This window comes from Neofelis nebulosa, chromosome 5, assembly GCF_028018385.1.
Source record: "Neofelis nebulosa isolate mNeoNeb1 chromosome 5, mNeoNeb1.pri, whole genome shotgun sequence".
NCBI classification, from domain to species: domain Eukaryota; kingdom Metazoa; phylum Chordata; class Mammalia; order Carnivora; family Felidae; genus Neofelis; species Neofelis nebulosa.
Window position 1 is genome coordinate 26327729 of NC_080786.1, and position 25204 is coordinate 26352932.

At 35.3% G+C, this 25204-nt stretch overlaps 1 protein-coding gene across 3 annotated transcripts in view; it reads right to left on the minus strand.

The window, feature by feature from the left end:
• The window catches only part of CAPN7 (calpain 7), a 42180-nt gene that overhangs the window by 2954 nt on the left and 14022 nt on the right, over window positions 1-25204 (minus strand). For 2 of the 3 annotated variants that reach the window (XM_058729860.1, XM_058729861.1), the window contains 13 exons: window positions 23045-23171; window positions 22179-22264; window positions 20874-20967; window positions 19298-19444; window positions 17927-18033; window positions 16912-17032; window positions 12502-12646; window positions 12276-12375; window positions 11824-11959; window positions 11211-11286; window positions 7573-7718; window positions 6728-6790; window positions 749-879 (listed from right to left, as the gene is read on the minus strand). In XM_058729860.1, coding sequence (XP_058585843.1) covers window positions 749-879; window positions 6728-6790; window positions 7573-7718; window positions 11211-11286; window positions 11824-11959; window positions 12276-12375; window positions 12502-12646; window positions 16912-17032; window positions 17927-18033; window positions 19298-19444; window positions 20874-20967; window positions 22179-22264; window positions 23045-23171 — 1479 coding nt within the window. The remainder of the gene's footprint in view (window positions 1-748; window positions 880-6727; window positions 6791-7572; window positions 7719-11210; window positions 11287-11823; window positions 11960-12275; window positions 12376-12501; window positions 12647-16911; window positions 17033-17926; window positions 18034-19297; window positions 19445-20873; window positions 20968-22178; window positions 22265-23044; window positions 23172-25204) is intronic. The other variant, XM_058729862.1, reaches the window with a different exon arrangement.

Consider the following 25204-nt stretch of genomic DNA (forward strand, 5'->3'; position numbering starts at 1 on the left):
CCACATAACAATATTATTGACCGTATTCTCTATGTTGTACTTTTCATCCTTCTGACTTATTTTATAACTGGAAGTTTGTGCCTCTGAATCCCCTTCACCTATCTCACCCAATCTCCAACCTCCTCCTTTCTTGCTTTTATACAGTTTGATAACCTAAGTGTGCATCTTTAGATAATAGTTTAGTTTTGCCTGACTTCACAGAAGTGGAATCACACAGCTGACGTTTTGTTATGTGTGGCTTCTGCTCAGCATTGTTTTTAAGACTTCTCCATCTTATTCTGGGTAGTTGTAATTTATTTTCATTGTCATGCAGGACTCTAGGACTATTCTATAATCTTCAATACCATGATGAACACTTGGGTTGTTACAAATGGTTGGCTCTTATAATGGTTTATTAGCCATTTGGGACTGTTCCTCTTACATCATGCCTATTTGAGTTCTTATTTTTTTTTAAACTTGATTTTTTTTTTTTTTTTTTTTTACTAATGTAGCATACTTATAAATCTTTGTCCTGTAGTCATTAACATAGATTTGATGTGAGAAAGCTGTCTAATGACCTTTTTGGCACACGGATACTCAATTATTTCAGCACATTTACTCAACAGACCATCCTTCCCCCACTCCTCTGCAATGCCATCTTTTTCATTAATCAAGTGCATGTATATGCATAAGTCTGTTTCAAAACCCTACTGTGTTCCACTAAACTCATTTTTAAGAAGATATTAAGTTAAGAAAGTTAATCACAAACCTTGGTCCTCTTAGCTCAATCAGCAATGGCCCAGTCTTTTCTATATGGAACTGGTAGATGGGGTTATTTTTGTGAGTTTCCTGGAAATTTCCACATCCTCCAGCACTCTGACCACTCCACTTTCCATTAAGCTAATAAAACAAAGTTTTTGTATTAATAAAAATTCTCATTCTCCAATTCTACTTTAAAGACTTTAGAAAGGGAATAAGGTCACCAAGATGGCAACAAAGGTTCCTCCTCCTTTGCTCCCACTCATAAGGACAACAAACAGCTATTCAAGAATAGGACACCACTGAGAGAATCCTAAACATGGGGGTGAGGCTGAAGGACCCCCGTGCACCACAGAGACCAGGACAAACTGCCTTAGAAGGCAAAGAGAAATAATACTTGTGGACCCCATTGTCTCTAGGCCAGCACCGCACCATGTGGACAGGTCTCCCCTGAGTCCGATTACTCCAGTGGCCAACCAGCATCCCCCAGCATTATGGATTACTCTGACCTTCCACCATAAGGACTGCAGGGCAATCTGTGGCAGCGGAGGGGGTGGAGCTCGCAACAACCAGCGCATGGACCTTGGCAGACTGAATTCATACCTGCGGTGTCCAAGTAGTAATCGGCTCATGCAGAACCAAGTCCAGGGTACACTCTGACCAGGGAACTTGGCGGGGTGCAGATCTGCCTGATCTGGACACTCGAACAAGTTTTGCCAGCCCTAGAGCCTGGTTTGCCCATACCTACCCAAGGAGCTGAATCACAGCTCCAACTGCTGTAGAGTGCCTTCCAGCCCAATCTGATCAGAAGGGCTGGTGACAACTACTGGATGCTGTGTGCTCTAGTGGCGCTTTAGCCAAGTGGTAGGCAGAACTGATAGTTTTCAGAGCAAAGCCTGTGGCCTTGTTTGGTTATGGAACGTGGTGTATAGGTGGGCTTGTGTTAAGACGACAAAGAGCTGCATCTCCTGCTGAGCCCACCAGGCGAGGAATTTGTAGCCCTGTTCATCACGGAATACAGCCTTCAGGCTGTCTAAGGAATCTAACCAGAGCACATGGGAAGCCGCCAAACCCAACACCCCTGCTCACAGTGGCACTCGAGCAAAGCACAGCTTGTGGCTTGCCCTGTCTGCAGAGCAACACTGGTGGCCTCTCCGGACTAGGAAATTCAGTGCACATTCTGGCCTGATTTGGGTCCCCGCACGATGAACTGCACAATGCCTGGGTCCTGTCCTGTTGCCCAGCCAAAGCAGGGAAACTAATTCACTGCTATTACAATCTACTACTGACTATAGTAGTCCCAAGTAGTACGTAAGCCTGACCAGAGAATGTAAGCAGCTGTGCAGCCAGATCCACAGCCTCATTTGGGTAGGGACCAAGCCAGCAGTCCTACCCAACTGTTCTCAGCTAGTGGCACAACCACCATCCCTGTCCTTAGAGTTCTAACAGCTGCCTTGCCCAAAAACAATCATAGCAGGCCCCAATCTGCCCAAGGCCAATACCAACAGACACACCCAGAAACCCAAACTAAACTAACTGGTGGAAAACTGTTCTTGCCCAAACAAAGCTGTAAAGTCTGCTAGAGGAGCCTGATTACTCAAATGCGAAGATTCACAAACATAAGAAACCAAGGATCACAAAAATGCAGGTAAATATGACATCACTAAAAAACTAATAATGCTCCAATAACCCTAAGAAAATGGAAATCTATGAACTGTCAAAGAATGGAGAATAATCTTTAAGGATGTTTAATGAACTCTAAGAAAACAAAATTAAGAAAACAACGAATGAACAAAACAAGTTTGATAAGGAAATAGCAATCATCCAAAAAAAAAAACAAACACCCAAACAAATCCTAGAGTTGAAATATACAATAATTGAAGAAATCAATAGAGAGTTTTAAAGGTAGACTCAATAGTGCTGAAGAAAGAATCAACGATCTGGAGCACAGGACATTGAAAACTACCCAGAAGAACAAAACAAAAAAAGAATGAAAAAGAGTGAAGAAAGCCTATAGGAATTATAGGACACAATGAAAAGAAACACTATTTGCATTACATAAATTCTAGAAAGAGAAGAGAGAGAAAGGCAGAGAAAGTATATTTAGAGCAAACCTTTCCCAAACCCTGGGGAGAGAGAGGAATATCCAGGTCCATGAGGCCCAAGGATTCGACAGCTAAACCCAAACTGGGCTACACCAAACACATTATTAAACTGTCAAAAGTCAAAGACAGTTTTAAGAGCAGCAAACGAAAAGAGAGATTACGTACAAGGACTTCCTATAAGATTATTAGCATATTTCTCAACAGATACTTTTTCAGGCTAGGACAGAACAGGATGACGTATTTCAAATACTAAAAGAAGGGAGCAATCAACCAAGAATTCTATACCTGGTAAAGCTATCCTTTAGAAATGGAGGGATAAAAGGGTTTCCTAAACAAAAGCTGGGGGAGTTCATTACCCCTAGATCTGCCTTATAAGAAATGCCAAAGGGAGTTCATTAAGTGGAAGTAAAAGAATGCTAATTAATATCATAAAAACATAAAAAGATAGTGTAAATCTCACTGGTAATAGTAAATATATAGTCATAGTTAGAGTCTGGAATATGGTAATAGTTGATGCATAATTCACTTAGCACTGCAGTTTAAAAGTTAAAAAACCCTGAATGTAGTAAAAATAATAACTATAATAATCTGTTATTAGTTATGCAATATTAAAAACATGTAAACTGTAACAGCAATAACCTAAAATGTGAAGAGGAAGAGAAGTAAAAGTATAAAACATGAATTCCACTGAGGTCATTAAGTTATTATCAGTTTAAAATAAAGTATTATAAGTTTAAGATACTTTATGTATGCCTCATGGTAATAGTAAGGAAAAATCCTGTAGTAATTACACAAAAGAACCCAATAAAGTCAGAGCATACTTATTTTATACCAAAAGACTTCAAAACACACACAAAAAGACAACAGGATAAGAAACAAGAAAGAATGGATCTATAAAACAACCAGAAAACAATAAAATGGCAATAGTAAGTCCTTACCTATCATTAATGTAAACATAAGCATTAAAATTTACAATTAAAAGACACAGAATGGGGCACCTGGGTAGCTCAGTCAGTTAAGCACCTGACTCTTGATTTTGGCTAGGGTTGTGATCTGTTAGCGAGATCAAGCCCCACATCAGGCTCTGCACTGACAGCAAAGAACCTGCTTGGGATTCCCTCTCTGCTGCTACTGAACTCATGCACTTTCCCTCTCTCTCAAAATAAATATATAAACAGCAACAGAAAAAAGAAGCAAGGAAAATCCCAGATAACCTTACTCTATGCCTTAAGGAACTAGAAAAAGAACAAGCTGAGCCCAAAGTTAGCAGAAGGAAATAATAAAGATCAGAGCAGAAATAAATGAAATAGAAAACAGGAAAGAAAAAAAAAAAAAAAGATGAACAGAGTTGATTCCTTGAAAAGATAAAACTAACAAACCCTTAGACTAAGCAAGAAAAAGGACCCAAGTCAATAAAATTATAAATGAAAAAGGCTACACTGCAACTGATAACATAGAAATTCAAAGGCTCATAACAGGACACCTATATGCTAACAAACTAGACAACCTAGAAGAAATGGAAAATCTGAATAGACCAACTACTAGTAAGGAGACAATCTGTAATCTGAAGATCTCCTGATGGAAAAAAACCCAGGACTAGATGACTTCACGGGTGAATTTTACCAAACATGTAAAAAACAATTAACACCAATGCTTCTCAAGCTCTTCCAAAAAAATCAAAGAGCGCTCCCAAATTCATTTTACAAGGCCAGCATTATCGGGATACCAACAACAGAAAAGGGCACTACTGGAAAAGAAATCTACAGGCCTGGGGCGCCTGGGGGCTCAGTCAGTTGAACGTCTGACTTGGGCTCAGGCCATGATCTCACGGCTCAGGAGTTCGAGCCCTGTGTGGGGCTCTGTGCTGATGGCTCAGAGCCTGAAGCCTGCTTTGGGTTCTGTGTGTGTGTGTGTGTGTGTGTGTGTGTGTGTGTGTGTGTGTCTCTCTCTCTCTCTCTCTCTCTCTCTGCCCCTCCCCTGCTCATGTACTATCTCTCTCTTTCTCTCAAAAAAAAAGAAATCTAGGGGCGCCTGGGTAGCTCAGTTGGTTAAGCGTCTGACTTCAGCTCAGGTCACGATCTCACGGCCCATGAGTTCGAGCCCCGCATCGGGCTCTGGGCTGATGGCTCAGAGCCTGGAGCCGGTTTCAGATTCTGTGTCTCCCTCTCTCTCTGACCCTCCCCTGTTCATGCTCTGTCTCTCTCTGTCTCAAAAATAAATAAATGTTAAAAAAAAAAAAGAAATCTATAGGCCAATATATCCCTGATGAATACAGATATAAACATTTTTTTTTTTTTTAAGTTTATTAATTTTGAAGGAGAACAAATAGGGGAGGCACAGACAGAGAGGGAGAAAGAGAGAATCCAAAGCAGGCCCCATGCTGCCAGCACAGAGCCTGAGATGGGGCTCGAACTCATGAACCAGTGAGATCATGACCTGAGCCGAGATTAAGAGTTGGATGCTCCACTGAGACATCCAGGCGCCTCCAGATATACATGTTTTCAACAAAATATTTAGCAAATCGAATTCCACTGCACATTAAAACGATCATTCACCACAATTACGTGGGATTTATTCCCAGGGATGCAAGGATGGTTCAGCATATGCTAATCAGTCAATGTGATACATCATAAAAGACAGAACAAAAGAAAACAATCTTCTAATCATCTCAACAGATGCAGAAAAAGCATTTGAGAAAATTCAGTATCTGTTCATGATATAAACTCTTCTCTAAGAAATGAGCCATAGAGGGAACATATCTCAACATAATAAAGGCCATATATGACAAGCTCACAATTAACATATACTCTATGGTGAAAAACTGAAAACTTCTCCTCTAAGATCAGGAGAACAAGACAAGGATGTTCACTCTCACCACTGCTATTCAACATAATTCTGGAAGTCCTAGCTAGAGCAATCAAGCAAGAAAAAGAAAATGTATTAGAATTGGAGAGAAGAAGTAAAATTGTCTCTCTTTGCACATGACATTTTATATATAGAAAACCCTAAAGACTCAACCAAAAACCTGTCAGATTTAATCAACAAATTCAGTAAAGCTGTGGGATACAAAATTAACATACAGAAGATCAGTAACATTTCTGTTAACAAATTTTCTGAAAAAGAAACTGATCCCATTTACAGTAACATCAAAAACAATAAGATCCTTAGGAATAAATTTAAGGAGGTGAAAGATCTCTAATCTGAAAACTACTATATTCTAATAAAAGAAATTGAAGATAACACAATAAATGGAAAGGTATTCTATGTTCATGAACTGAAAGAGTATTGTTAAAATGTCAACACCACCAAAAGCCATTGATAAATTCAATGCAATCCCTATCAGGACTCTAATGACAAGTAAAAAAAAACACTCCTAAAATTTACATGAAACCACAAAAGACCCTGAATTGCCAAAGAAATCCCAAGGAAGAAAAAGCAGGAGATACCAAACTCTCTGATTTCAAGCTATGCTATAAAGCTACAGTTATCAAAACAATCCCAAAAATGTATGGTCAATTAACATTTGACAAGGGAGCCACGAATTCTCCCTCGAATCTTCCGCTACACATCTAGCACACCCTGCAAAACCAGTCTCAAATTCTACTTTAAAGGTTCGTCTACATGATGAACCCTTCCCTAATGACCAAAGTCTACATAATCTTCTTTCTTTGAACTTTAGTTCTTCCTACAGAATCACTGAATGTTGTTCACTGAAGATCTCGTATTCCAACCCAGACTGCAGGCTACTTACATTTCCCTTGTGTTACTGTCAAGTCCAGAATGTTTAATTGTTAAATGTGAAAGATAAAGTGAGAAAAGGAGAAAAAGGCAAGGGAATTCTAAGATTTTTCTGAGATTATGACCCAGAGAAAGAATTCTCTTACCTGTTTTGATAAGGTGTATGGTGAAGGAATCTTTGAAAAAGTAAAGCTGCAGGCTGAATATACCTAGATTAAAAAAAAAAAGTGATTGAAAAAAATAAAAAAGTTTATTGTACTGATAGTGTATACTTATAAAAATACCAAAGTGATAAAAGAATATATTGGAAGACTGAAAACTTAGTTGGCATACATAAAAGCCATGATTCTGTACACAGCCTAGTTATCAAGTCCGGTTTAACGAACTGGGAACTGAACAGCTGGGGTTCTTGTCCTGGCTTTCTGTGTGTTTGACTCAGGACAATTTCGCTAGGCCTCAGTTTCTGCATCTGAAGAATAAAGGGGTAGAAGCAGTTCCCCAATGTCTCTAAAAATCTATTCAAATTGAGCTCCCGTACTGATGTATGGGAAAACAGCCTATGCAGAACAAAATTAAAATAACCTTCCCAGCTACATGAGAACAGTATGTTTATAAGCAACTGATTTCCTTTCACTAAGTTCAAAGTCGTGTTTTTTAACTCAATGAAAGTATTATAGAGGTTAAAGAAGTTTTTAACTGCTTGATCTGAAATAGAACTTATTAGTCCAACATACCACATTACCTTAGGCCTAAATTATTATTCTGAAAACTAAAATGTTCACTCAAAATAAAAACATTACTTTTCAAAAGCATTACTTTCTGCAGGAAGCATAATTTAATACTGAACTGATATACAGATAAACACACAAATTTATAGAAGACAATCAATTTTCAGATATAAACTTCTTCTATAGCTAATCCCACTTATGAAGCCAAGCATATTATGTACCTTATATTATCGTGTTCTGTCACTGTATGTTGGTTTACTCACCCGGACAGTGTAATGGATTGTATTCTGTTTTTCATACTGAGAAACCACTAATGTAAAGGTATGGGTCCCAGGCGTGGTCAGCTTTATCTTAGTCAAATAATGAGGGCTGTTAATTCGAATGCCATCAATATATGGAGGTGGGTCACCTACAGAAAAGTAGGTTTATGCTTTAGTTTCTGTAGTTTTTAAATTTAAGTTTTATAATTCATGATAGGAAAAAAATTAAATGGATGGACCCCCCCCCCCAACTGATTCAATCTTTAAAATATAATGCTACTAGAGAATTTAAATTTCAACTTAAAACTTTGTAATTAAACACTTTAAAACTTTAAATAATTTCTAGTAAGTAAAAGGAATCTTCTGGAATACATTCAATGAGGTATAAAATAATCCCTAGTAAGCCTTATGTAGCATTTTTCTCTAACGGGATTTTAAAGTCAAGATTGGCTTTGCTTTGTTTTGTTTTGAGGAAATGTTTTAAGATGCGAAGAACTATATAAAAATATACTTCCCACCAACAGATATATTCCCCACCATTCCTAACTGAATAACACTTTTTGTCATACTAGATTCTTTATAAAACAAAGTCCCTTTTAAACACCACCCTTAGTCCTATTCTGTTCCACTCTGATGGATTTAGTGGGCTTTTCAGACGCTAACACACACACATCCCTAAAAATGAATGAATGAGTGAGTGTTATTTCTGTGGGCATATATCTAAAAAAAGGACAGCATAGGCCTTATTTTAAGCTTTCATTTTGCACTCAACATGTTTTTAAGATTCATATTGTTCTACAGATATGGTTTATTCCTTTTAAAACTGCCTGCATGATATTCCATTATATGAATAACTTATTTATACCCCCATCTAGTTATTCAGTCTGACAGATTATTTACAGTATTTTTCTATTACAAACAATGTTACCCAATATATTCTCTGATGTCTCCTCAATCAGGGTCAATGCAATAAAATCATTTCATGCATGTCAATTACTACATGTCATTTAAAATCAATGCTGTATCACTTAGCTTATTTAGGAACACTGAATATTTATAATGTAATCTATTGAAATAACTAACATTTTACTATCTATCTGTAACAGGCAAAGTCTCTAATGCTCACAGTGGTGTGATCTAGTGTGAAGAGAAAAAGGGCCTGTGATCTTGGACAAGGTTTTTAACCTTTCTATGTCTCAGTTTACTCTTCTGTGAAATGAGAAACAATTTGAGAGTATTTTAAAAATTTTCTTCAGCGTGTTGTAATGAAAATAAAATTATAAATCAGAAAGTACTCTTTTCTGAAAAGGCAGTATCATTATATGTAAGAGGGAGCATTGTTTTAAAAAAAACAAAAAGAAAAAGAATCCAAATAAAAAGAGTAACAAAAATATTTTTGAAAGTCGAAAGCCTATATATAAACATTTTAATGCTAAGAATATATAGACACAGTATTTGTTTTTTTGGTTGTATAGTGGCCAACATATGAATAGAAAATCTGGCTAGTTTAACTTTAATTCTTAGACATACTGTCTTGTCCATTCCAGGATATCTAGGGATATTGACTGATAGGAATCAGTGCCTGCCTCATGACCTTCACAGTGTAATGGGTACGAGTATCATTTTCCTCTGATTAAATTAAGACTTAACAAAACCACTTTCCATCTCATCTCCCCCAGTAATGCCCATTTCTTTGCCCTTTTTAAAAGAACTGTCAATAATTGCTTCCTTACCTCCCAGCCTCTCCTCAATTCACTTCTAACTGGGCTTATAAGTCCACCTATCCACCAACTCTGTTCTTGTTAAGGTCAACAATGACTGCCAAGATGCTATGTCCATTTGTTTCTTCTCTAACCTAAATTTCCTGACCTCTAAAATAGCAACAGATGCAGTTGCTCATTCTTGCCCTCATGAAATATTCTCTCTCCTTGGGTCATGTGAAACCTTATTCTATTTCATCAGGTATTTTGTTCTAATTTTTTGTAGTAACCTTCCTCTGCTCAACTTTAAGATGTTTGAAGCCCAGGGTCAGGTTCTGAGTGTTCATCTCTGTACCTACAACTCTCTCCATTGGTCGTGTATACAGTCCTGTCTTCAAATGGCAGGACTTTATCCCAGAACTCTTCCCCCAAATCCAATTGCTTACTTAGTTTATACACTTGCATATCTAATAGATATCTTAAATGTAACAAAACCACAAAATTTACTTTTGATTTTACTCCACAACAAAACTGGTCCCTCCCCACTCCCACCAACTCTTACCCATCTCAGTAAATGTTACAGCAGCTTTTTATGAATTAAGCCAAAAAACAGGAATCAGTCTTGATTCCTCTTTGCCCCCTACATCAACTCAAGTCCTGATAATCCTACTGAAACCCAAATCTGTCCACTCTTTCTCTACTAAGTTCAAACCACCATTATTTCTCATACAAAATCATGTAATTTGTTTCTCTGCTTCTATTTTTTTGCCCCCTCCAATATATTCTACAGAGAATGTTCTTTAAAAAAAAGTTTCTATCAAGTCATTTTCCTGATCACGGCCCTCCAAAGATTTCCCAACACACTGAGAATGAAATCCAAATCCTTGTGGCTTACAGAACATCATGTGATCTGAGCCTGCATATCTTTCTGACTTCTTGATATCACACCACCCTTGGCCTACTGGTCTTTTTTTCTGTTTCTTTTTCTCATTTCAGAGTCCTTGTATTTGTTCTTCCCTCTGCCTGTAATGCTTTTCCCTCGATTTCTTTACATGACTGATTCCTTTTTGTCATTTAGGGTTCCTCTTATCCTTTCCCAAAGAGGCCCTCCATGGCCACCTAACCAAAGCAACCAACCAGTCACTAATACATGACCCCATTTATTTCTTTACACACATATCACTATCTGGTATTTTTCTTATTATCTGTTTCTCCAACAAGAACATAAACTAACAGTTCCTATCATTTAATATGTGATAAACTTTTTTTAAATGTGAAAGCAAAGTGGTTTCAATACAGCATGTTAAATGCTTCAGGAGTCCTGCAGAGGGAAAGATTCACTTTGCCTGGCAGAAAGGTTATCACAGAGAAGTAACATATAAGCTGGATATTAACCGTGTTCATTACACAAACTAGGGTAAAAGGAAAAAAATGGGTAGAGGACAAGGAGGAGAGAGATCCTTAGGAGAAGAAACTGTATGAAAAGAGGGGAAACAAGGGCATGGTATGTTCAGGAGTAGCCAGTACCTCACTGAGGGTACTGTGAAAAGCTGCGGCATGAGATAAAAGGTGACAGGAAGGTTAAGGTCAGAATATCAAAAGGCTTATAAACCATGCCAAAGAGCTTAGATTTTATCCAGGAGTTCAAGGAAAAACCACAGAATTTTTGATCAGAGAAAAAGATATTAGTTTTAGAAATAAAACTCTGACAGCAACATATAAGAATATAGGAATCCCAAATTCCTGAGGTCTCTAAATTAAAAACAAATCAAAACAAAACACAAAAGTAGTATAAATACCACCTCGTCTGTATGAGTGGTTTTTGTTAGTCTATCAGCATTATTATTTCTGCATATTATCTACGTAAAGCATGTCATTTTAAATTTAATCAGGTAAATAAAATTTCAATTGTTTGTCTGAATGTTTGTCTACCAAACATACCTGGGTAATAAACTTTTTTCCCATCAGTCTTGTATACAACCATTGTGATAAATTCTCGATTATTGGCAAAATCATCCTAAAAGTACAAAGAATCCAATGTAGTTAGGAAAACGGGCTCACAATGCTCTTAAGTGGGAAGAAAATTCAAATTTTAAGAGCATTTAAGCTACTTAGTGCTATAAAAAATGTTTTCTGAATTAAATTCATTTCAAGGATGACTACACTGTATAAAGTAATACATTAAACAAGACTAAGGCTATTAAGATTATGGTAGTTTCCCTTTACAGAATCAGGCCTAATGATTTAACATCTCCAAACCCCCTTCAGAGTATTTTAATGTTAATACTCTTAAGACCTAAAGCATATATAATCAACCTCAAAACCCTCACTGAAAAGCACAAACTCCCATTTTTCTTCAAAGATGATTTCTGAACAAGATTGTAAGTATATAAATTTCCTTAGAGGAAAACATTTACCTAATACTACACTATTTTCAAGCCACTTATATAAGTGAAACAGGCTGGTGATCAAATTACATATCTTGTTCACATTGGTCTAATTACATTCTTTAAAGTTTCTGTAAGGGATAGATATACAAGGAAGGGATCAGTACCTTGTCTGTTATGTGTCTGCTGAGCAAAACCCAAACTGCAGCGCCCCCTTGTGGACACTGCACCTCCAGTTTGTACTGGGGATTGTTAGCCAGGCTATAGGCATCTTTCACAGGTCCTTGCTTAGCATCCCAAGTACTAAAAGATAAAGTCAACAAAGAAAGTAGTAATTAATTTCTCATTGAGCTAAAGTAGAACACTATTTTTAAAAGCTTTGTGTCTCTAATACAACTAAGTTATCAGGATTTTTATTGTTTAAAAATTTTTTGGCATAACTGAGAAATACATAAACAAAATAATTACGTGGCAGTCATCTGTGGGCATGGCAAAAAGAATGCTGGTCTTCATAAATGATATAATATATATATAACTTAATCCTTCATAAATGAATCCTTATATATGAAAAAAGTAGAGACTACCATAAAGCATATTCTGAAATGTGCAAAAAAGTTACCTGTGAATACATGTTGATTCTTTAAAAAGACCTGGATTCCAACTCAAATAAATCACATCATAATACTGGCAGAGATCATCCCATGAAATCCAAAATATTCCTGAAAATTAGATGTCTGTTAATCCATAAAATATCTTAATGATAAATGACTTGAATAAATACCTTTCATATTATGAAACCGTGTTATTTAAAGATCAAGTGGTATTAAAATTAAAAAGATACTTACCATTGTCTATTTTCTGAGCTGTTCGAGGATCAAAGTTTAAATATTTTTGTAACTCTGGGGTCCAGTTTTTTACATCATTTTCACTGTATCTTCCTTTCCAACGTAAATGACTCCAAGGATTTTTCAGTTGGATAAATCGCAGCCCCTATTAATAAAAAAGCAGGAGGTAAAGTTGCAAAAGAGTTTTACCCTATTTTTAATTAATTATATTTGAATACTTTTCCTTCCAAATCCACTAGAAATATTCTTTAATCAACACTTTCACTAGGTCACACATCTGATCAAAAACTGTAAATGGCTACCTATTCCTGAGGGCTATGCTGTCCGTATGGTAGTCACTAACCACAGGTGATAATTAAAATTTTTTAAAATTTAAAAATCAGCTCCTTAGTCACACAAGCCGCATTCCAAGTGTTCAAGGACCACGTGCAGCTAGCAGTTAATGCGCAGCCCAGATACACAATATTTCCATCACGGTAGGAGGCTCTTTTGCATGGTGCAGCCTTAGAGCATCAAGACTTTCCCATCCTTTCAAAGCCTACTCTGCTCTGGCCCCACTTTATTTTCCAGTATTCATACCCCATGTATCTTTGGCTCTTAGTCTTTCCTCTCAAAATTCCCACAAATAATCCTTATTCAGTTTTACCTCGAAAGGGATTTACCATGCTGTCTCCCTTCCCCAGAAGGCCCTTTCTGATCCCTTGTGACCACCCTCCCTTCAGATCCTGTCAGGTCCTCCTTAGCTTTTTCCTCCACTGACCCTCTGTCAGTGCAGACTGAAGCAGTGAAGAAGAAAAGAACATGGACTTTGGAGTCAGAATGAAATGGGACCAAACACCAGCTCTATCAGTTTTATGGGCCTTGGGTGGGGATCATTTACTCTCTGAGTATTTGTCTAGTCACACATAAAATAAAAATTACAATGTTTCCTAGAACACTCTTGTGAAGATTAAATGAAGTAATGTATGCAAAATATTTAGCAATCAGTTTTCTTCTCCTTTTAATTAATTACTACCTTTTCTTTAAACATTTTAGTGCTAACACTCCGTATTACTTTAGTTTAAAACAAATAATTTCCCATTGTATCTTGCTTCCTACTTGTGCAAATGTACCAGCCTTGACTCCCCAGTGAGATTGTACACTCCCTGAAATGGTAACACTATTGTCCTTTTCAAAAGTCTCTACTGAGCTTATAAAACTGAGCGTTAAGGTTATGGTAAGTGCTCAACAAATACTGGGTATGTCTACAGAACTGATTACATGGACTCAGAAAATCCAAAGAGCTTGTAAATCCAGAAGAGTATTTGTCTTATTTCAGGCAGTCAAATTAGGAAATCGTATTAATTTTCTAATGAAGTCATAAACCGTTTGGGGGACGTTTTTGAAAAACACATTCATCTCTTATTTTTAAATGTGGCAAATCACAGCCTGGGATAGATGTGATTTCTAGACATAAGACTCATTCCTCTCAGGAATCTTCAAATTCCTTTCCTCAGTGTTTTTTTTACCACTTGTCCACTCTTGCCCCTGCCACACAGATATTTAACTCTAATTTACTACTATTTTTTTCATTAAACCTAGTTCTACATAAACAGGAAATGTGCCTTATTTCAGAACTCTATCTCTTTAAGTTTTTGAGAGAGAGTGCGTGAGTGCACAAGTGGGGGGAGGGCCAGAGCGAGGAAGAGTGAGAATCCCAAACAGTACCCAAGCGCTACCAGTGCAGAGCTGGACCTAGCGCTCAATCCCGTAAACCATGAGATCATGACCCAAGCTGGAAATCAAGAGTCAGACGTTCAACGGAGCCACAAGTGCCCCAGAAGTCTAACACTTCTTTAAAAAGGAATATAAAAGAGAGGAAATTGCTGCTAAGCTTTTCTGGGGCAGGTCCGAGCAATCACTGACATTCAAGGACACTAAGATATAGCTGTAGATTTTGTTTGAACAGAGAGCCTACAAGTCAGAGGCCCTGAATAGGGGAAGAAATGTTAGACTAAAAAAGGATCTGGATCTGGTTTATGATGAAACGTCCCATTTTCAAAGTTATTTCCACGTGGCAGCAAATGCAACGTTGTGGATGGATTCAGAAATCCCTTGGTGAGACTTGCTGCACTTAGAGACAGCAGCCTGAGACCGAGATGTATCTTCATAGTAGACTATGGAATATTACCTTAAGGAGGAAGACCAAAAAAATGACCCAAAGGACTGCTGAGACTAAAGTCTTAGATCTTAGAAAAGATCTTAGAAAACTCAAGCTGGATAGAAACAAAAAGGATAACATTTTCACACAAGTGTTAATAAAATCTTATTTAATGAAGAAACTCACAAATGATAGAAGATTGGCAGTAGCTTTAGTTTAAGATTAGTCTACCTGCACAACAGAGGTTCTAGAAATTAATGCCTCAGTGAGAGAAATATTTTTGGAAATATTTTTTTTTAAGTTTATTTTGAGAGAGAGAGAGAGAAGGAGGGAGAACACGAGTAGGGTAGGGGCAGAGAGAGAGGGAGAGAGAATTTCAAGCAGGCTCCGCACTGTCAGCGTAGAGCCCAATGCAGGGCTCAAGTTCAAGGTCACGAGATTGTGACCTGAGCCGAGATTAAGAGTTGGACGCTTAACTGACTGAGCCACCCAGGCACCCCTGGAAATATTTTCAAATACAAGTCAGAACTAAGGAATGATCTCAAAATATAGACAGCAAAAATAACATGAAAATGATGAACCCAGGAAACTCACCAAATGTATAACCAATCAAAGATACTAGAGAAAACCCCTAAAAATTTTAACACATGAAGAAGCCTTTAGATAAAGATCAACACTGACTACAAAGAGTTCATGTAAGCAAAAGGAGAGTAGGGTCAACTCCACAAGGTGAGATGTCTGCTCAAGCTGGGTAATACCACTCTTGATCAGGGATTTGCACAGAATTAAGATATGACCATAAAGCACACATATGAACACAGTGAATAAACCTGTCTTGGGGCCACAGTTTACTCCATCTACACAGGCTCTAAAATGCCTTAATCTCTACGAAATAACTGCCATGTGGAACTGATACTATGTGAATAATGCTTCTGATTTTTTAAAAAGGCTATTATTTGAAATTCTTTACTGACATTCAGCAAATTTTTAAATGTTTTGTTTTCAGGTCAAACCACAGATGCCTGTTTCTCTCATAAGCATGTTATTTGTCTAGTTTCCTCTGAACAATCAGAAAAATAGCCTTGTAAATGATATAATCTTCCCAGAAAATTTCCTCAAATTCAAGATTAAACTTCCATATTGACTTTCATTATCTAAATTTAATTATCTTACTATTACCTCACTATTGATCACCTATCAGGATGTTTTAACAATAAAATAACATACACATAGTACTAAATAACAGCAACTGTTATTCCTAATGTTTTGACTGATGTTTGTGGAAAATCACATTTCTAAAACACAAAGCTCTCAACTTATTCAATTTCATATATTTTTAATTTTTTTAAGTCATCAAATGTTATGCTTTTAAAGGAATACATAATTCTACACAGTATGGTTAGGGATACAAGAGTGGCTGATTTAGAAAGCCTTGAGACTATAAAGACTTGAAAAACAATGTTGCAGCAGGTCCCTATTGCCTTCATAATTCATATAATTGCATATAATTGCCTGTGTCATCTAAGAAGATCAATCTAATAAATACACAGTGGAACACTGTCATTACTGATTGATAACTACTTCCTTCTGTAAGTTGAAACAGGGGAAAGTGGAACACATGGCTAGTTAAACTTTCCAGTGACTGCATAGCTCAGGTACTATATAACATCAGGGAAAATGAATCCTCCTGTAATAATCTTTGTATTTTCTAATCCATAGAACAGACCAATTTTTCAGTTGAAAATAACTAATCAATAACCTGAGAAGTAATGAAGTCAACCATTCCAACACCAGAGCACAGGGCCAGGGTCTGAAACACGTGAGGGCAACTAGGAAGAGAAACATTTGCAAAACCAATGGCATGTTTCTTATTCACAGACACTCTCTTATTTTCTGTCCTTTCACAAATATTTACTGAAATCTACCATGCTCTACAGCCTAACACTATGACTGACCCCAATGCCAGAGTATAGCCCAGAACCTTGAGGGCTGTGTATTTATCTCAACCCTTTGCTTTTATGAATAAAAAGAGGCATACAGCAGGTCTGTTTTGTCATCAGTATCTGTCCTTGTCATTACATTTCCCATCTTTTGATTTCATAATTTCCAATGGTGAGGTCAAATTATTTAATGGAACATAGGCAGAATGATTTTTAAAACTTCATCCAAACCTTGACTTGTCAGTATTCAAAAGTCTATTACACTATCAGGGATCCTTGCAATGTCTTACTATTAAGTAAGAGAAAGGAGGAAAAAATGTAAAGCAAAACCTTGAACTCTCTAATATCCAAAACAGCATATGCGTGTGTGGGAACCAGACCCCACTTCTCTCCTTCAGCTTCTGTCATCATTCCAGTTGATGCAGTGATGAGGACGTCCCCTTTGTGAAATCTGGAATGACCCCGACAGAGAAATAATTAAAGAAAACATTTCTGTAACCGCAGATCACACTATCTTTCCTTTAGTCTAAAGGTTTACATGAAAATTTCCACAAATTTGAAATCTTTTCTAAAATGGGCTATTCCCGACACCCTTCAAAGAACAGGAAGTACATCTGTATTTTACAATGTAGCAGATAAGTTATCATACTGCCCCACTCTCCTCCAGTTTTAGTCAATTATTAGGTAGAAACTTATCAGTGAAGGAAAGTAAATGCTAAGTTTTCAAATGATTTACAAATAAAGTTGAAGATGTGAAATACATTTTGTGAGATCTTTGAAGTTTTCTAGTTTCACTAATGAATGTGTATTGTATAGACAATTTTCCAGTCCCTACATGTGGATCATTCTTTTAAGGTTAAGCTACCTTCCTCTTTATATTCTCAGACTTCTCTTTTTCCACTTTCCCTCAAATTGTAGGTACTTAGGAAGTACAAAACAAGTTGTCCATATGACATTCCAGATTCAAATGTTTTGGGATTATTTATAATCTGGATTAATTGTAACCATCAGTGAGGATAACTGAGGGCTGGCCGTAGCAAGTACATAAAGTGAACTCTATTTTAGAAACACAATTTCCCGGGGTGCCCAGCTGGCTCAGTTGGTGGAGCATGCGACTCTTGATCTCAGGGTTGTTGAGTTCGAGCCCCATGCGGGGTGTTGAGATTACTTAAACCAAAAACAAAATAAATAAAATCACAATTTCTCTAACTAATTAATAATGTTTCCTCTGCAATATCTCTTCTATAAATAAGGCATAAAGTTTTAAAATAGCCTCTTTTACTTCCAAAAAAAGGGGGGGGGGAAGGCAGGGGGAGAGAGAGAGAGAGAATATGAGTATGTTTACCTTTGATAAAGCATTCTGAAAGAATTATCCTTACTGAAAGTTTGGCTATCTGAATGCATAGCGATCCTTTCTGGTATCCACCCAGTCAGTGCATGAAGATCAATATTCTGTAACATAAACACATTTTCAGGAGTGTCTATGTTGTTGCCAGACTCTTAAATCCCACTAATTTGATATAATGATTTCGATAGAATAAATCAGAGGGTAGCAAGCTGTTTTCTACCACTAATAAATTTCTTGTTTAACTCAAATTCCTACTTGGATTTAAGCACAAGTTTATCTATTCCTTATAATCTCTGTTGCTTTCCCTGAATGCAAGAATTATTTTACTGGTAAGTATGATGAAAACTCAAAAACATGTAACAGGAAAAAGCTGCTTTAATAATGATGGTGACTGTCATTCACCATTTAGTACTCACTAAAGTGACTCACTTGTGAGAGTCACTTTTCTAATGATTTACATATATTCTCATTTTCTAGGCTACGCTGGGTAAATTAAAAGGCACTGAATTGGAAAGCTAAACTGAAAATATTTGAAGGACAGAACAATTGAGCATGCAGGCTGAGAAAAAATTTTAACATCCTATTTCATTTACCTATCACCTATACATTCTCTGCCTAACATTGTAAGAACCAGAGAGTGAAGGAGGCCTGTACCAGGCAGGGAAACTAACCAGCTATGAACAATGGATGATTTGCATACATTATTTCATTTAGTCTTTACAATTCTGAGAGGTGGGTGTTATCCTCCTATTTTAGACAAACAAAGAGGCTAAGAATGCTTAAATACTGTTTTTAAGGCTCCAGGCTGGTTAGTGCCGTAATTCAAAGTTATACTAATATGACTAATCTAAGCCCAGTTTACCTCATACAACTAAAGGACACTGGCACACACCTTGTTTTATAGGCTAAGTAGTGTTAGGATTGGGAAAAATTAAGAAACAAGAAACTCCTTGAATGTGAATTTATAAAATATATATATATATATATATATATACATATATATATATATACACACACACACACACACACACACGTATATATACACACACATATATATATATATGTAAGGATGACAATATGACACATCCTTTGATCTGAAGAGACTTCTTTGGAAAGGTACACTGTATCTAACTGGTCTTGTATCCCAACAGGACAGGAGACATATATTTTAAGCTTCCCTGAATACTGAGTCTTTATAACACTCTATCCTTGTAAAAGAAAATAAGTACTTCCTTAATAGGGGAATTGGATCAGCATTTTTCAGGAGTTAATACTGTTTATTTTCCTTTAAACAAACATATCCTCCATAATCTCTCAAAATAGTCATACTGGATAGTATAAGTCTGTCTGGATCATCCTGTTACTTACTGAATTGGATCCTGGGAAATCATATCCTCCCATGACCTTCATATATGCTTTCTCTATGAGAGAAACCCATAATTCACTTTTGTTGTTAGAATAAGAACAGAGCAATTCTCCCTTATGATCAACAGGTAATTGATCATCAATTATCACCTGGAGAAAGAGAACATTAATTTCCTTAGGTGGTACAAAATATCTTAAAATCCTTCCTATCAAGGAAAAAAAATACCTTTCATACAGATGAAACAAAGGCACAATATGACTATTATAAAGATCATGATAGATTCAGATTTCTAGAATTTGGTCAATTATAAAATATTATACATATATGTCTTTATACAATTTTACAGGCTAATCTCCCTATCAGGTGATACCTTTGAGCCAACTGGTTAAATGGATCTACCATCAAAATTATTACAGATTCTAGAAATGTACATTATATCTAAAATAATTACAAAAGGGCTTCACTATTAAGGTAAAAATATTGTATTACTATCTGTAACTTTAACCTAAACCTAGAAAAAGACTCATGTTCAGTTGTAAAAGTAGAATATTATGGCTAAAAAATATATTTAAATAGGGGAAGAGATCACCACAAATACAGTTTCTAGTTCACATTATAAAGTGATTTGGGAAACAAGGATAGGAAGAATTTCGATCTAACACTAATGTGAGAATCATGCAACTACATTTTCAAAGATTCTTTAAACAAGGAGTTAAAGATTACAGTTCAGAAAAACCATTCTCAATAATTTTAAGTAATCAGCTAGAGCAGCAGTTCTCAAAGGATGTTCTCAGCAGCATCCATGTCACCTGAGAACTTGTTAGAAATGCAAATTATGGCCCCACTCACAACTTCTGAACCAGAAACTCTGGGGGTGGGGCCCAAAAATCTGTTTTAACAAGCCCTGCACCTACTTCTGTACACACCAAAATTTGAGTATTACTGAGCCACTGAACAACAACTCAGCTTCCCAAACTGAAAGGACTGTTTAAATGCAGATTCTCATTCAGTAGGTTCAAGGTGAGGCCTAAAATTCTGCAATTCTAGTAAGTTCCCAGGAAATGCTAACGTTGATCCACAGACTTCAGAGTAGACAAGAGCTAGAGAATCCCAACAATGCCAGGCCATCACAACAGGTTCACAGTTCTTAAAGAAACTAGTGTAATTTAAAACTGCGTATATATTTCATAAAGGAAAACATAATTCTAAAGACTTCTTAGATCTGAAGTTATGACTATACATATAAACTCTTGTGACCTAACAGATTTAGTTTTGTCTGATTTCTTTTTTAATCAATTAAAAACTATCAGATTAAAGTTTAAGCATTGGTAGTCATTAGCTCATTGTTACTTTCTGAAATTTTCTATAAATTTCCCAAAACCATTTTTAAAATGGTTTCTTGATTTTTAGTTTTAATTATTAACATATGATGTTATCGGTAGTAATATGCATAAAACCAGACTCAAAATCTTTTTAAATGTTTACACAAATTAACATTTCTTAATGATTCTACTCAATATTCAAAGGTGGGGGAGGGAGAGAGAGAAGGGGTTGGGGATGGGGAGAGACATTATTCACCTTTCTTGGGACACCATTGAGGTGAAGTTTTACCATATACTTTCCACATGGATTGTATTCTGGCTCACCATCCTTATTCTGAGGATAAATTATGCTTTTGTAAGGAAAATAAATATTGAAATACCAAATTAATATTCAATATAAACTAAGCAGGATATTATATTTTATTTAGACAGATGTCTTGGCAATTTTATAAAAATAAACTTGAGAATATTTTTCTATAATAGGCCTAGAAAAAGAATTTCATGCTTATTTAGTACAAAGAAAGTATCTTATGAGATCACACAACAGGGAATAAATTTCACAATACTCTGAAAAATACTAAGCTTTTAATTATGTACTCTAATAAATTTTCTATTAAGTGGATATATTTTAAGCCAGTTAAAATAATCTACCACTGGCTCAAGAAAAGACCATTTCAGTTAACCAGAACTACTTAACTACAACTCTGACAGAGATAAGTTACACAAAATTATCCAATAAGATACTTGTATCAGTATCAATTTTCTTTTACACTACATATTAATTATTTATATGATCTATTTATCCAAGATGGTAAACAGCTTGAAACTAAGGTCTGTACTTAATTCATCTTTGTAATCTCAAGACTTACACAAAAATCACTCAGGACAAGTTGCATGAAAAAATTATAATGCTTAATTTTTACAATGAATGATTTTAAGATAATAAAACTTTTAAAAATTGAGAAAAAAAGTATTTTGGCAACATTTCAGGACACTCTAAAGCAGTTCTAGCCAACAGAAATATTTTATATTTTTCAGTAGGATATTAAGTTAAAAAGGTGAGATTTTAATATATTTTATTTAACTGAACTTATCCAAAATACGATTTCAATGTGTTATTACTATAAAAATTTGAGATATTTTCCAACTTTATATTTTTTTGTGCTTAGTTTTCAAAATCTGATGCATCTTACACTTAACAACCCGTTTTGATTCAGACTAGCCCATTTCAAGTATTCAATATCCACATGTGGCTAGTGGCTACCATAGAGTATAATTATACATATGACATAATTTTATTTTACCAATTTACCAATTTACCAATTTCATTTACTTCAAAATATACTTATTTCATATATATATATTTAACACACATGCATATGTTCTTAGACTGTTTTAGGGAACCTTTCCACATTCACAAATCATCTGCTTAACACACAAGGTAACATATTCTAAGTGAAATGCCTTCTTCACTTTCTGTGCAGATAAGACCTAAGCTATTAATTTCTAGTTAAGAAACAATTACATGAAAAGGGCTAAAGGGACAAATACAAAATTTTACCTGGTAATCAACTTCTTATTAAATCGTCTTTCATAAGCTGCACTGATAGCCAGTGATGCCACAAAGGAACAATCTGATACTATTGTCTGTTAATAAGAATTATTAATATATCAATTTGTTCATTCATGTAATTTCAACATTATTTAATCACTGCACCTAAGCACGAACTTTTTATACGGAGTACCCTGTTGCTTGAATACTAAAATAATAAATAGAAATGCTATGCTGCCAACTCATACAAATTTTCTTCAAACGAATCCTAGAAAAACTAAGGTATTTCAATAAAGTTAATTTAGAATACATATGAATGATGTATTTCTTACATGGATAAAAGCATACTTCACCAAATCCACACATTTTTAATGATAATTTAAAGGTATTTTAAAAAATGGTTTATTATCATATTACCAATTAAAGTGAACATGCACATGAAAAGATTCTTGAATCATAATATTTTAGGACCCTTGTTTTTATACCAATTGGAAGATATCTGTACGTCAATGCAAAACTTTTATTAATAAAGCTTGCAATAAAGCCATACTGTTGTTCTACCACTGAAGTGTTTTTAATAAGCCTAATATCTCCCTTTTTAAAAAATATATATTCTCTTATCAAAGGTGATGTTCAGATCTTCAACTTTCTCATCTGTAAGAACATATTGATAAACAGGGTCTATATAAAAATCTGTAACTGCTCAAAACACTTACTTATATTATCCCAGTATGTCTAAGTCAAAGTGTGCAGAATAATCTTTCCAATTATACTCATGCACCTCAGTATATAATAAAAACTAAGAAAAAACCCAAATCTACATTTAAATTACTTCAAAATGTTAGCTTTCATATAAAATTATATAAAATATTTACCTGCTTTATGCTAAAACTGGACACAGTATAAATCATTGTAGGGTTGTTGGTGAGGTCTTCTGGTCGTACCCATTTGGAAAATGTAGCTTTTTGTTTAGGTGATAACGGTAGCTTGCCCCATCTATCACTGAGGTAATAATAAAAATTAAATACTACTACTAATAACAAAATTAATCTTTAAAAATAACACAAAAACAAAATTAAATTTCCTAGAGATTTTTTAGGGGGGAGGTATAATGATCATAGCTATGCTTGTACCATCCTAAAATACTGCTTTAAGAATATAATTTAAAAGTTTAATGTAGCATTGTTATATTCAAGGAATTCAGTTTCAATAAAATGGAGCCATTAATTACAATACAAACTGATTCAAATCAAAGGGACCTAGGAAGCTACAGATCCTTACCATGGCTCGACAAACTCTTCTCTGCAAGGCTAATGTTTAGAGTAGCTAATTACTAAGTAATAAGCATGTGTTAGGCATCATGCTAAAGTATTTTACATACGCTATTCATTTAACCTTGAAAACAATTCCATTAAAGCAAGTAATTTTGTAAAAGGCTTAAAGTGATTAACTTGCCACGGTCATACAGCTAAAAAGTGGCAGAAGTGGTATTTGAATCCAGGTCTCTGGTGCCAAAGCCACCATTCTTATCCATTACCCTCTAACTCACTGTGTGTTGGGAATACACTGTGTAGAATTCTTCTAAAATTAATGTATAGCACAAAATAAAAAACATCTACCTTTCCTTAAACCTCTTCTAGAAGAAGGGTAACAGTCTTCAGGTTTCTTAAGATTTCTAGGACAATACAAAGTTTATGATATGCAAACTGAAGCAAATATAATATGCTTTTTGCAGAAAGTGTTGATATTAGGCAAAAGGAGGTTCTGTGATCAGGTGTGATCTACAAACTCCTACATTGTTTGTTTTCATTAGAGGACATCTGTAAATGTTTAATAAACCAAGGTGTATGTAAATTTCTTAGACTATCATATATAACACTTCTCAAACTTTTTGATGATCGTCTCATAGAACCACTGGTGTTCTAGGTAACATTTTGGTACCTGAGTAGTTAACAGTAGCTGATTGTTAATGGAAAATGAGCTGAATGGATTAAGAAGAATTTAAAGACAGCCATCACAAAATTTTAGGGGAAAATATAAAGTTAATTCAAATCCATAGTTTAATTACTTTGTATTAACCTGCCATATGAGAATACAGAGTAAATCCAAGATTCCTTAATATCCGATCTCTCAAAAGTCCCCAGTTATCAAATTCAATGTTTTCTTATAACTTTAATCACTCAACCTTTCTAGCCAAAGATTTACAAATTGTGGAGCCCTTCTTCATTAGTCTGTTACCTGTGAATTTTGAAATATTTACTGTTACTTTTTCTGCTGATTACTGGAGCATAACTTAATTAAAGTAGACATGTTCTCTGTCCTTATGAAATTTATAATCCACTGTGGAAGCCTGGCATTAAGCAAGTAATCTTATACAAAACATGTAAAATTCCAACTGTGACCAGTGTTATGCCTAAATTAAGGGAATTTGCATGGTGTTACATTTTAGTGTCTCAATTATAAGCATTTTCCCATGTTATTTAATTTCTTGAAAACATGTTGTTCATCGTTGTATAGTATTTGTCTTAAAGACTTTCTGTTGCATGAGTACTAAAAACATGATTTATCTTAACTTGTTACACAAAAACTGGAACTGCAAGTTTACATCTCTACTTGGACATAACCATTTAAGAGTATATTAGAATAACTGATTCACACGTTCACAATTACAATATTGATGAATATCTTTTATATAAATTTTTTACTACATCCATAAACACTTTTCAGAAATGGTTTCCTGAAGTGAAATTATTGTTCAAAGGGATACATTTTTTGTTTTCTTGTGTACTGTAAACACTTTGAAGTGTCTGAAATGTACAACCAAATTTTGTAATATAATTTAGCATTTAACAAAGTAGTTATTTTTCTACCAGTTAACCCTTATTATATTAACAATATAACAAGCAGCAGTAAGTGCTTTGTATTTTATTGATTACAGTAACACTATGAGGCAGATTCCACTATTATTTTAAAATTTGAGACAGATTTAACAACTTGCCCAGCATCATACAGGATATGAAACTGGATAGTCTGGC